Genomic DNA, 13,975 nt, shown 5'->3' with positions numbered 1-13,975 from the left:
GTGTGTTTGAGTAAACTTTGTCTTTCCCTACTACAGACTGCCTCTTACCTGTGTCACTGGCCTTCCAGATGCACTTTACCATAGCAAAATAATATCTAATGTGGAGATTAAGTAACTAGCAGGCATGGTTAGACTCAATGTATTTCAATGTCCTTGTGAAGTTTTCAAAGTGGGAGCAGATATTTGCCAATTTAACATGGCCAAGTATGTTAAACTTTTTTTTTTTTTTTTAAATTTACGAGTGGCAGTTCAGTGCCCATACGCCCATGAATGTACAGAGATTAGGCCTGGAGGCGTTGCTATTTGGTACAAAACAGCAATGTATTATTAATAAGACATCTGCTTTTCCCAGACCTACTGCTTGGAGTTAGGGGAACTCCTCATGGAGTATCTGGCACCATAATTCCAAAGTGCAAGCCCATTTAGATTTTTTTTTTAAGTCTCATTATGCCAGGAACTTGCTATGTAGACCAAGCTGGCCTCGGAGTGACAGAGATCCACTTTCTTTTGCCTCCCGAGTGCTGTGACTAAGGGCGTGTGCCAGCACCACTTTCTGTTAAAGTACGTGGTGTCCTTCTTCTTCTTCTGTACTATGGTTTCCCTTACTTTTACCCTCTCCATTTTCCCCTATGTATTTTCCTCTACTGATTTGACATTTGAACATTTACTACAAATATTTTAATTGCTCTTAGAGACTTAGCACATTTGGAGGCTGGAGAAACATCTCAGTGGAACCAAGGTTTGATTCCTAGTTCCCAGGTCAGACAGCTTTTAACTCTAACTACGAGGCATTCCACTCTCTTCTGGCCTCTGTGGACACTTGCATACACATAATAAATGTACATGCACTTGCCCCCCCCCACATATACTTGCATACATATAATGCATGTCCTTGCACTCAGCCCCCCACATACACTTGCATACACATAATATGTACATGCACTTGCCCCCCCATATACACTTGTATACACATAATGCATGTCCTTGCACTCGGCCCCCCACATACACTTGCATACACATAATATGTACATGCACTTGCCCCCCCATATACACTTGTATACACATAATGCATGTCCTTGCACTCGGCCCCCCCCACATACACTTGCATACACATAATGAATGTACATGCACTCTTACACACACACACACGTACACATACACACACACTTGACCACAAAAAAAATTTTCAAAAGCCAATTTGTAGCTGGGCATATTGGTGCACGCTAATGTAGTCTCAAAACTCTGAGGGCTGAGACAGAAAGATCACAAAACTGAGGCTGGTCTGGGTTATACAATATTATTTCAAAAACAAAAGCAAAAATCAAGTCAACTTACTAAGTTGTATGTAATAATCTGGTATTTACCTTTTTGAAGCTTACAAGAGAATTTCCTTTTTGGATATTATGGAGACTTTGAGATACTGCACAGTTTACACACACGGGGGGGGGGGGGGGAGCGGTAGACCCTGTTCTTTCCTATAGCATAATGATGCTGTAATGAGCCCATGGTTTACATGCAGCATAAAACATCTCTCCTACAAGTTAAGGTAAGTAGCCTACTATTGACCATGATATTCCTTTTATTGGACAGTGATATAAAACAGCTGTAGAAATAACGGGAAGACAGCACTTTTTTTTTACATTATCACGTTATGGATATTTCTCCCTTTGCACTAGGATTTACCTCCTGCTTTATCTGTTACATCTTACATTGAGTTTCTACATCATTGAAATTAGTGTTTAATTAAGAAGAGCTCATGAAAAGCTGGTCTGACAACGATGAGTGCCTGCTTTCTGGACCTTCTCCTGAGCCTATTTAGGGACAGAGTGGAACCCCGCTCCACCCCTCTTCCACTCTGCCAGCAGTTCTTTCTGGACCTCTTCTGGTAGCTCATAGAAAACTTGAGGATCAATGTCAGCTGGCAAAGTAACTTTTTCCTCAGCAGAATCTTGCTCTCTATTTTCTACTAGTCCTTGGTGAGAGGTGGTGGCTGTCTGCTTGTGGCTGTCTGTACTGCGGTGCTTGGAGAAAAGTTGTTCACTCTGCAAATTGGGAAATGAATGAAAAACCGAAACAGCAGGGTTTGTATTAGAAAAGTGGGGTCCTTGCGAGTCTCTAGGCCCTTGCCCCATGCGTTTGTCTTTTAAGCGGTTGTCTATATAATGGGAGCAGTCCTTTCCACACAGTGGGGGTGGGGAACTGCTGGTACCCACACCAGACGTTCCTGGCTCACAGGGAGACACGGCCGATACCTCCTTGCTAGTGAACGTGGTAGCTTTGGGGCTTACGGAACTGCCTTGCGTTTGCTTTGTAGAGAAGAAAGACAACACTCCTCTAGAGGCATGCAATGGACAACTTAAACTTCCTTTCCCTTGAAGATTTTCTCGAGACTTTCCAGAAAGGATTTCTTCTTGAATATCTGCTGGAAGTTGCTTAAAGACGTCTTGGTCAACACCCTCAGGAAGTGACTGGAATGGGAAGTCACTTGGGTCTTTTTCTTTAGAAGAACTTGTGGCATCCAATGGACACTTGCCAGTGTTATTTTCAATTCTTCTACTCGGAAGACAATCACAGTTTGCTTCTTTCTCCTTGTAAAAGTCTTCTGTGTGAGTGTCCTTCACTTTCTAGAACACAAGGAAGCAGCAGAACTTAGGAGCTTGGTATGCCTTCCACTCTGCTGCAGAAGCACTCCTGTAGCTAGCCTCTCAGAAGCTAAGCCCGCCCCACACCTCCAACCTTTTGTTGCCAGTGCCAGTAGCTGCAGGTGCCTGATTACCCTAGTGAGCTGCACGACTGTGCGGCTTATCGTTACAGCCACGCATTCCCTGCTGGCTAGCACTGAACAGACACAACACACAGGAGGAAAGGACCTCAACAGTTATGTGTTCAAGCATCCAATTTGGTAAACTAAAGTGATCCAATGTTACTAAAAATATATGCACAAAGCACCAAGGGCTGATTTCCCAAAAATTCCATGTCTAAAAGGTAACACTTAACAGAAAGAAACAAAAAAGCACAATAAAAGTCTATTTTTTTTTGAAGCTGGAACATTACATTTATATAAAAGTTAGAAATATTCTCAACCTAAGTTTACACAATTTTCTACAAATATTTTTTCATTTCAATTTCCCTTCTAGCTTTATGTACCATAAATATTCACATAATCACTTCAGCTCAAAAATTATTATAATACTACCCTAATCTTAATACAATAATAATTAATTTCTAGATGTTTATATTTATAAGCCAATCCACAATATTCTTATACACCTCCAGAAACTGTGTTAACATTTCCAAAACAAAAGTGCCATTCTGGTTGTCTCTTTTATTCTGTTTACATTTCCTCTTAGATTACAATATATGTAAGGCCAGCGTCCATATGTGATAGGAACTACAAACCAGTAAATCACCCGAACAGCAATACCTCAGAGGATCTCTAAACAGCACTAAAGACAAATGTAAACACTGCTTGTTAGCCACAGGATGCTGTAAGGACGTACTTACAAAACTGCGCTTGCCGGAGTGGGCAGTCGTGGACGCGGACGACGTTAGGTAGAGGTCCATGGGCCCTTTCTTGGCGGTGTTCAGGGCTTTCAGGTTGCAGAAGCACACACTTAGCAGCGTAAGGTGAAATGGCATCTTCACGTTTACCATATTTCGGAACAATTTCATAAGGATATCAACCAGGGGAGTCATGGCATCGTAATTTTCTATGGAAAATGTTGAAGGACAGAATAAGCACATGCATCTTAATGTTCAAAGCATAATATTTACATGACTTGGACTAAGAAATTAAAATCTAAACTGGAGTCATTGGGTATTTTGATATATTTACTAAATAAATGTATTCTACATAATTATCTTATTTTTGTGCCCCTTGGCTTTGGGAAATTTTTTTGGTTTCTCGAGACAGGGTTTCTCTGTGTAGCCTTGGCTGTCCTAGACTCGCTTTGTAGACCAGGCTGGCCTTGAACTCACAGCGAATATCTATCCACCTGCCTCTGCCTCTCAAGTGCTGGGATTAAAGGCGTGTGCCAACATGCCCAGCTGGGAAATAATTTTAACTAAATATTTACTGAGTTGACTGAGTAAATAATTGAGAATTTACTTTTGTCATCTATTAAAATGTTTTCCTAATGTAATACCTGGTAAAACAAAAGTATCTAATTTGTGAAAACTACATGAAAATACTTTTATGTATCATGTTTCCAATTCCAAGTTTACTTTTTGAAGAGTTCCAAATGCCGACGGTATCCTTAGAGAACAGCCCATACCTGTACCTAACTTCTGAACGACATGAGAAGGGATGGGACACTGACGACTTTCCCGGTGACAGTGTTTGTCAGAATATCGACGGATGACTAGTCGTATTGTATGGGGCTTCCTTCCATCATGGCATACTCTAAAAATATAAATGGAAAACAGAATTATAAAATGAATTAGCATGCTTTTAATATTTACTGAAGTGTCAGGTCTGGCAACTATAGTAATTATGTGTACCATAGAAAATGAAATAATAAGCAGTACATGCGCAAGGACACCCAAGTAAGGATCTCAAAGTCAGCACAGCAAAGCCCTAGCAGCGATATCCAAGAGAGGACTAATAGCCAGAATAGATGAACACTCAAAAAACAATGCAAAAAAACCAACCCTACCAAAAACAAAATAAACAAACAAACAAATTAGAGCTAACAGGGAGTACTCAAATAAATAAAATCGTTAGGAAATACTTTTACAAGTTTTTTTTCCAGTTTTTTTTTTTTAAGAGATGAGGTTTCTCTGTGTAGCCCTGGCTATCCTGGAACTCACTCTGTAGACCAGGCTGGCCTCAAACTCAGGGATTCCCCCTGCCTCTGCCTCCTGGGTGTTGGGATTAAAGTTTTCAATGACCTCAGCAATCAGGGAATAGTAAATTAAAACTACTTTGCCACCCCCTCTCACCTCACTCAGAATGGCTACAAGTAAGATAAATGCTCACAAATGCTGGTGAGGAGGCACAGAAAGGGCAGCCCTCATGCAAACACTGTCCAGCCGTTGTGACATCGGTGTGGAGTTCCTCAGAAAGCCAAGAACACAGCCACCACACATCCAGCTACACCACTCCTGCGCGTACACACCGAGGCCGATCGGTGCACTCACAGTGTAGAATACTGAGCAAGGTCACACATTCTCACAACCAAAAAAACTACATGGTCTCTCTTATATGCAGAATCTAGCCAATAATGTGTGTGTGTGTGTGTGTGTGTGTGTGTGTGTGTGTACATATATACACATATATATGTGGGGGTACAGTATAACATGAAGAAAATAGGATAAGAAATCTTAAATTTCAGGGATGAAGAAGGACAGAAAGCAATTATTGGAAATGAGAGATGAAAGATGAAAGAGAATACAAAGGTAATTGTTTTTTCTAATTTGGCTGGATTTTTGTTTGGGTTTGAGGGCAGCCTGGTCTACAGAGAGATCCAGGACAGCCAGGGCTATTACACAGAGAAACTCTGTCAGAAAGAAGGAAGGAAAGAAGGAAGGAAAGGAAGGAAGGAAGGAACACACACACACACACACACACACACACACACACACACACACACGAGTATTCATCTACAGTGGGAATAATGCTCCCCACATGAGCCATAGACTCATCAAGCAAAAAGTCCAGTGCCAGATGTGGGGTCTGAGGAGACCCTACAAGGTAACAGAGGCTACTGTCCTTGCTCTTAGTTACCTGCCCTAACTTGTGATGTGCTGAAGACACCACATGCTGGTCCTAGAACTTGCAGAGATGAAGCTGGTACTAAGCCCGAAGCCTCCCTTGCCCCTCCTCTGGCTGGCTCTCACAGAGCAACAATGTGCTATGCAGGATGCCAGGAGAAAATTGTCAGAGTCCCACTCAGCTGCAAGTCCTGGGAGCCACCCTAGCGACGAGCTGTGCCGGCTGTTCTCGGGTGTCAGCTTACTACATCTGGAATTAACTAAAACCCAACTGGCTAGGCACAACTGTGAGAGGTTTTTCTTTCCTTTTTGCTTTTGTATTTGAAGTGGGAAGACCCAGTTTAATCCAGATCTTTTGAGGTGGGAAGACCCACCCTTGGTTTGGGCACACCTGCTGGCAGCTACACAAAAGGCACGGACGAAGGACTCGGCCTGCCCACTCTCATTCTCACTAGCAAGTCCTTTCCTTCACTAGCGTTAGATTTATATAGATGGAATTAAGGTCTGAACAGAAGGAACTGCATGCCTGGTGCTGGAAGCCGAGCCAAAACCTTTAGCTGGAGAGGTCACAGGCCCTAGAGGATAACCTACCTCTACCATTTCACTAAACTGGTGTAACATCTAACTGCCTCATAATACTCATAGATGAATGCAGCTCTCGTCCACAGGAAGTGAGCTGCTTTTTGTAGCAGATGGAGGTAATTACAGAGAATCACAAATAGACAAAGGGCGGAGAATAGAAGTGCCCAACCCCAAATAGGACATCGACAACACAACCCTTAAGGCTTAGGAACAGTGCAGAAGAGAGAGAAGAGGACAATAAAAGCCAGAGAACAGGGAGGACTGCCACAAAAGTTTGTCTTCTGGACATGACAGGGATACTGCACCCATGAGCGACCAACAGTTATGGTTGCCTCTGCTAGACCACAGCAGTCACCGGTCCAGCATGGATGGCAGAGGGGCTGCACAGCCCTACACCCTATAGGCAACAGACGGTTACTGAGGGTGTCATTGGAGTAGAGGCCATGAACTGACAGAGGGACGGGAGAGGCTGGGGGAATAGATTTAATACATAAAGACACACAGGAAGACATTTTATATTTACCTAACACTACATATATTATCTATATAAATGTTATAATATATAATAATATATTATATGTAAGTAATACATATAATCTACATATGTAATTACATGGTTTAAAGAGGGCATAACACTTGGAGCAATGACACTTCCCAGAAGCCAGGAGCATGCATGAGAACCCACACACACACACACACACACACACAGGCTGTTGGTCAGCATAGTCCCAAACCCTCAGAACAGTACAGGCTATTGCCACTGGCCTAGAGTTTAGAACGTTACGTTAAGGACCTGTTTCTGAAGACAGCATGCTCTTTGGACACAGGACATGGGAGTAACAGAGCTGAAAGTAATCCAGGAGCCTCGTGCCTGAGCCTATTTAGGAACCAAAAACAATCACTAGGCTAGCCACATTTCAAAAATGGTGTAATGGAGGCACTTATATCTTGGTGGTAACCAACAGCTGCCTAACTAGACTTAAGGTCCTAATGTCAACAGGACATTGGGAAAAGGCTAAAAGCAGTTTTAATCTAGTGCCTAGAGGATGGCTTTTTAAAATAAAGCTTACCTGTCTTTCCTACCTGTAGGATTAATCAACAGATTCTCTAGAAGAAAAATGTATTTAATACACACAGACACACAGCTACATACAATTATTTTTATATCAGTCACTTGAATTCTATTAAGCCTCAGTCACAGAAGCAAACCTCAGTCGGTGTCATGGTGTGGTGTTAGGGAGCACTGGCAAGCCAAGACCTGGGCAGATGCTCAAAACCTGGCATCTCCGAGACTTAGAATAGCTGCTTTCTTCTGGATTGAGCCTTCAAGGACAAGAATACATACATACACACACACACACACACACACACACACACACACACACACACACACACTTCCTGTGGCTTTTCTATGTGCAGGACAGTTCTCCACAGCCACAGATTTCAAGCACTCCTGAGCTGAGGCGGAACGAATGACCCAGTTTCAGCAGCACACTCCCCAGAACACAGCGAGTCACATCCCTGAGCTGAGTCATGCTCAACCTCAGAGCATGCAGCCAACAGTGCACTGCATGGCTCTGCTCCAGACACGAGGCAAGCTGCATGAGACAGCAAAATGGAAGGCAATATCAGCTTTCTGAGCCAAGCATCAGTTGTTTCATCTGTACACAGCTGGCCTTTCTTGGATCATTTCAGAAGCATACACGTTCTAAACCAATTTGAGACACTTCTATCCAGATGAGTGATGGGAGATTAATACCTTATTATGAGGAATAAGAAGTGCACATTTGAAAAGTAACAATGCTGGGAAACCATTTCCTGTTCAGTTTATGTTACATTTTTTTGTGTATTAGGATCCCAGGTGATACGTCATTGTTAATTCAAAGGTCAGAGTTCCTGAGCACACTTGGCTCTATTCACACACTGCCGTATTAGCCATCCCTTTCTTTGTCTCCATTACCTTTTCAACAGACTGAGGCTTCTCCTGCTGTCCGCAGCCCTGCCACTTCAGCATCTTCCTGTTCCAAACCATCACAAACAGGAAAACCTGTCCCTAGATAAGGAGTAACCGCATTCCCCCTTTTCACTGAAAAGCAAGTAATAAGATGCCAGGAGCAGAGGCTCTGGCAGGAAAGACTGGAAAGGCCCTTCTCACGTAAAGACAGTAACTCCAGGAATATTAAAAACACCTTGAAACCCTTCAGACAGCCACCATGGCTTAAGAGCAACATAACCACAATGTTACTTGGATAAAAGCTAATGGAAGCAGGTAAGTCGACTTAATAAGAGAAATCTAATGACAAATGATCTCTTTTGACACCATCTCTTTCACAGTTAATTTGAAAAACCCAACGAAGAACACGAGGTACTTTTTCCCATGTGCTAAATACAGGATGAATATAAAGATGATGAGGCACCTGTTCAAGAGGCTGGACAGCAGTTCTTCGATCTTAGTTTTAGCTTCTGCTTCTGAGGAGCACTTTTTAAATGTGTCTTCTTCACTGAAGGACTACCAAAGAAACAGAAAGTAAGGATAAATATGAATCCAAACACAGTGTCCATGCCACATAAGCACTCAGTACATCCTTTACTGCCTCACCCTTGTGCATATGTTAACACCAGGTTCTCTTTTACATTAATTAACCTTTTGAAAGGACAGCACCCTGGTCTTAAAGAGGGAAAGAGGAAGCAAGGGTGGGCAGGAAGGAAGGTTTGAATAAATAGCACTGCCTATCTCAGAGGTTTATGGTGAAATTTGAATGCACCGAATACGAGAAGGACTTACTAAATTGCCTGGCATGTAAGAAAAAGACCAACGCTAACTGGATAATTACACCTTCCCCATTTTCCAAATCACTCGATTATTTTAAAAACAAGGATGCTGCAAAAGATTAGAAGTTTTCTTCATGTTTGTGTATCAGAATTTTGTTTTGTTTTGTTTTGGTTTGGTTTTTTAGATAGGGTTCCTCTGTATAGCCCTGGCTGTCCTGGAACTCACTCTGTAGACCAACCTGGCCTCAAATGCACAGAAATCCGCCTGTCTCTGCCTCCCAAGTGCTGTACAGTGCCACTTCCTGGCTGTGTATTAGGATTTTTTAAATTGTAATTTAAAAAACTTCAAACCTCTGAAGAAAGAGATTGAAGATGACATCAGAAGATGGAGGGATTTACCTTGTTCGTGGATCGGGAGAATCAACATAGTAAAAATGGCCATCTTACCAAAAGCAATTTACAGATTCAACGCAATCCCTATCAAAATACCTACAAAATATTTTGAAGATATTGAAAGATCAATTCTCAAATTCATATGGAGAAATAAAAAACCCAGAATAGCAAAAACAATCCTATACAATAAAAGATCCTCCGGAGGAATCTCCATACCTGATCTCAAGCTGTACTACAGAGCAACAGTAATTAAAACAGCATGGTACTGGCAAAGCAATAGGCTAGTGGATCAATGGAATCGAATTGAAGACCCAGAGATGAATCCACACACATTTGCTCACTTGATTTTTGACAAAGAAGCCAAATCTATTCAATGGAAAAACGATAGCATCTTCAACAAATGGTGCTGGTCTAACTGGATGTCTACATGTAGAAAAATGCAGTTAGACCCTTATTTGTCACCATGCACAAAACTCAAGTCCAAGTGGATTAAAGACCTCAACTTAAAACCAGAGACATTAATTCAGTTAGAGGAAAAAGTGGGGAAGAGCCTGGGACACATAGGCATAGGAAACAACTTCCTGAACAGTACACCAACAGCCCATTAATGTCAACAATTAATAAATGGGACCTCATGAGGCTGAGAAGCTTCTGTAAGGCAGGACACACTGTCAGTAGAACAAAGCGACAGCCTACAGATTAGGAAAAGATCTTCACCAACCCTTCATCTGACAAAGGTTTAATATCCAAAATATATAAAGAACTCAAGAAATTAAACACTACAAAACCAAACAACCCAATTGCAAAATGGGGCTTGGAACTTAACAGAGAATTCTCAACAGAGGAATATCAAATGGCCGAGAAACACTTAAAGAAATGCTCGTCCTCATTAGTCATCAGAGAAATGCAAATCAAAACGACACTGAGATTCCATCTTACACCCATCAGAATGCCTAAGATCAAAAACTCAAATGACACCACATGTTGGCGAGGATGTGGAGAGAGAGGAACACTCCTTCATTGCTGGTGGGGATGCAAACTAGTACAACTACTTTGGAAATCTATCTGGTGCTTTCTCAGAAAAATGGGAATAGGGCTTCCTCAAGAACCAGTTATCCCACTCCTTGGAATATACCCAGAAAATGCCCTACCACACAACAGGGACATATGTTCAACCATGTTCATAGTGGCCTTATTCATAATAGCCAGAACATGGAAACAGCCTAAGTGTCCCTCAGTAGAAGAATGGATAAAGAAACTGTGGTACATTTACACTATGGAATACTACTCAGCTATTAAAAACAAGGAATTCCCAAATTTGTGGACAAATGGATTGATCTAGAAATTATTATAATGAGTGAGTTCACCCAGAAGCAAAAAGAGACAAACGGTATATACTCACTTATATCAAAACACTAGTCCAAGGGATACGTCCCATGAAAAACTTTACTTACCAAGAAAGTGGGTCAGAGGAGAGGACATCCTATTGAGATGTTACGCGAGAGTAGCATGGAAGAATGGGGAAATAGTAGGACCCACAGGGTCCTGGAAACCTACAAGAAGAACTTTATGACAGGCAGATCTGGGTCCTGGGGTCCTCCTCAAACTAAGGCACCAGCAAGGAGAATATAGACAGTAAACTTCGAACCCCTACCAAGACCTAGCCGACGAACATAATATTCTCCACCATTGAGTGGAGAGTGAGATCTGACTCTCACATGAACTCTGGTGCCCCTTTTCTGACCACGTCCCCTGGATGAGGAGGCCTGACAGCACTCAGAGGAGGAATAGCAAGTTACTAAGAAGAGACTTGATATTCTAAGAGCATATATAGGGGGAGGAGGTCTCCCTCAATCACAGACATAGGGGAGGGGAGAAGGGGGGAAGTGGGAGGGAAGGAAGAATGGGAGGAAACAGGGGAAGGGCTACCAATCGAGATGTAATATGAATAAATTAATAAAAAAATGTAATAAAAAAAGATTTTAATTAAAAAAAAAGCTAACTTGATTTAAAACTGGCAGGCAAGTTTCAATTACAGGGTACTTGCTAATCTCACATCCATCACCTCCTCATAGGAAAGGGATCATGGACAAGGTGCAAAGCAAACCAGAGGACAGCTTTAGCTTACATAGCATCAGAGCCAGCACTTGCACCATGCCCATGTACCTGCGGTGGCCCTGAGGGCGTGACAGGAGAGTCGTCTTCTCCAAAACTGAGCTTCTGGATGCGCTGAGCAACCGCAATTCCTAGCTCCTTTTCTAAGGCTTTGATTGAGAAGGTCTGGAGGTCACGCACACTGCTGATTCCTAGCACTTCCAGACGTTTGGCAGTTTTATAGCCGATACCTAAACAACAGAAGTGCACAGTGTTACGAAGGCTTTGCTTCTGAAAATAAAGCTACGCTAAATATGAAAGATGTTTCCACCATATGGTTCCAGGGTACTACTCAAAATCATATATACTTTCACATATATCTTCATGCAGATTTGTTCCAGAAAACATTCCAGGGTTCTTTTTTTGCGGGGGTGGGGGGGGGGTGGGGGGGTTGTTTTCTTTAAAAGCCAAGTGTGTGCCTCTAGAAATTAACTGCATGTTTAGAGTAAAGAAATGATGCTGGGTGTGGTGGCGCATGCCTTTAATCCTAGCATTCAGGAGGCAGAGGTAGGCAGATCACTGTGAGTTCGAGGCCAGCCTGGTCTACAAAAGGAGTCCAGGACAGCCAAGACTACACAGAGAAACCCTGTCCCAAAAAGCAAACAAAAAAACAAAAAAACAAAAAGAAGAAGAAGAAGAAAAAGAAATGACAGTGAGGCCAATACCCACTCTTAAATGTGTTTGTCTTACCAGGCATTTCCTTTATATGGTTCAAACTGTGAATGAGATCTTGACAGCTCTCAGGTAGTAAGACTGTTTGTTGATTTGGTTTAAAAACGCCAGAAACTAACTTTGCCAGCAGCTTGTTAGGAGCCACTCCAGCGCAGCCTGTGAGCCCCAGCTGATTATACATGGCCTCCCGCATCTCTGCTGCGATCTGCGACCCAACCACAAGCCGCACGTGTGTGACGCTCTGCAGGTTCACAGCTGTAACGATAACGTTTCCACCACAAAACATTAACTTTCTGTTGCACAAAAAGTGTTAAAAGAGCCCCGGATTCTGTTTCCATCCATCCTCCCCCACCACTCTTCTCCCTTGGTCCCTTGGTAACGAATACACGCTGGGAATGCTTGATCATCAACTGACTATGAAAATGCAGCTGGCAAGAACTTCCAGCTGACATGCATAAACCTTTTATTCACATTTACCAATAGAGAAGTAGAAGGAGGGCTGGAAAGATGGCTCAGTGGTTAAGAGTACTGGCTGCTCATCCAAAGGTCCTGAGTTCAATTCCCAGCAACCACATGGTGGCTCACAACCATCTATAATGAGATCTGATGCCCTCTTCTATCTGCCATGCAGCGTGTGTGTGTGTGTGTGTGTGTGTGTGTGTGTGTGTGTGTGTGTGTACACATAAATAAATAGATTTTTAAAAAGAAGAAGAACGAAGTATATACTACAAAAACAGACCCAGCTTCAGAATTAAGTCTAGATTTCATGTACTACCTGAACCATGTGCTAAAAACAATGTCTTACTGGCTCACAGGTTAGGGGATCTTATGGCACTATAGGGAGACTGTAAAGAAGCACATTTTCTTTGGTGTGGAATGATAGAGTTATATGGGCACATCTTTACCCTTAGGACTCATGCTGGAAGGACGTGGAGATAAAGTATAGCAGAGCCTGCGATTTACTTCCCAATGGCTCATCAATCAGCCAAGCTGAGAATAAACACACAGTCCACAGAGCCAAGACCAAATAAAGGCGACCAAATGAGAACTGGCTTGTCTACAACAGGCGGGAGGGTCCACCCCATGACTCTACCTATTCATATACTGGTTTGAAAGAAATTGCTTTTTAAATCTGTGTGAAGCGAAACACTAGGGAGGCAGAGGCAAGCTGATCTCTGAACAACACCTAAGCAAGCTCTAGGCCAGTCAGACTACACAGGGAAACTGGTTTCAACTAAGTAATTTATATAAAAAGAAAAAGCGATGAGCAAAAGAAAAGTGGAAAAGGCATTTTCCACTTGAAATATAAGACCTAGCTGTCTGTACACTGATGTGTTTGTTCTAACAGTGAGGTCTGCACTGCTTTAAAAGTACAAAGATGTATCTGGAATCGTACAAGCTTTTCAACCTAGGAACTGACAAAAGAGCACAGGTACATCAAACGCGGGAGACAATTCCTGTCTCCTAGATACGGTGCTTCTACCCCTTTCTATCTGTAGTGATGATACAGGAGACTCCAAATAGGGGCATAAGAGGAGGCACATGCTGAGAAACAGGGCCAGCTACGTCACCTGCTCTTCCAGAAAAGCTTGTCTTCTGCATGGTTTCTCCAGCAGTCATCCGTGTCCAGAAGCCTAATGGGTTATCCCCAAGCTCGCACTACAACTTATTTACTGACACAGACATCCCA

The 13,975-nt window shown here is 42.5% G+C and overlaps 1 protein-coding gene across 6 annotated transcripts in view; it reads right to left on the bottom strand.

The window, feature by feature from the left end:
• Positions 1-1,561: 1,561 nt before the first annotated feature.
• The window catches only part of POLI (DNA polymerase iota), a 35,683-nt gene continuing 23,269 nt past the window's right edge, over positions 1,562-13,975 (bottom strand). For all 6 annotated transcript variants that reach the window (XM_084781051.1, XM_084781048.1, XM_084781049.1 and 3 more), the window contains 6 exons: positions 12,304-12,540; positions 11,626-11,804; positions 8,712-8,803; positions 4,275-4,402; positions 3,505-3,710; positions 1,562-2,624 (listed from right to left, as the gene is read on the bottom strand). In XM_084781051.1, the coding sequence (XP_084637177.1) occupies positions 1,812-2,624; positions 3,505-3,710; positions 4,275-4,402; positions 8,712-8,803; positions 11,626-11,804; positions 12,304-12,540 (1,655 nt within the window). In that variant the 3' untranslated portion in view covers positions 1,562-1,811. The remainder of the gene's footprint in view (positions 2,625-3,504; positions 3,711-4,274; positions 4,403-8,711; positions 8,804-11,625; positions 11,805-12,303; positions 12,541-13,975) is intronic.

The sequence above is a fragment of the Acomys minous genome, assembly GCF_964271855.1.
Source record: "Acomys minous genome assembly, chromosome: 4".
Lineage (NCBI taxonomy): Eukaryota > Metazoa > Chordata > Mammalia > Rodentia > Muridae > Acomys > Acomys minous.
This window is presented reverse-complemented; position numbering and strand designations above follow the sequence as displayed.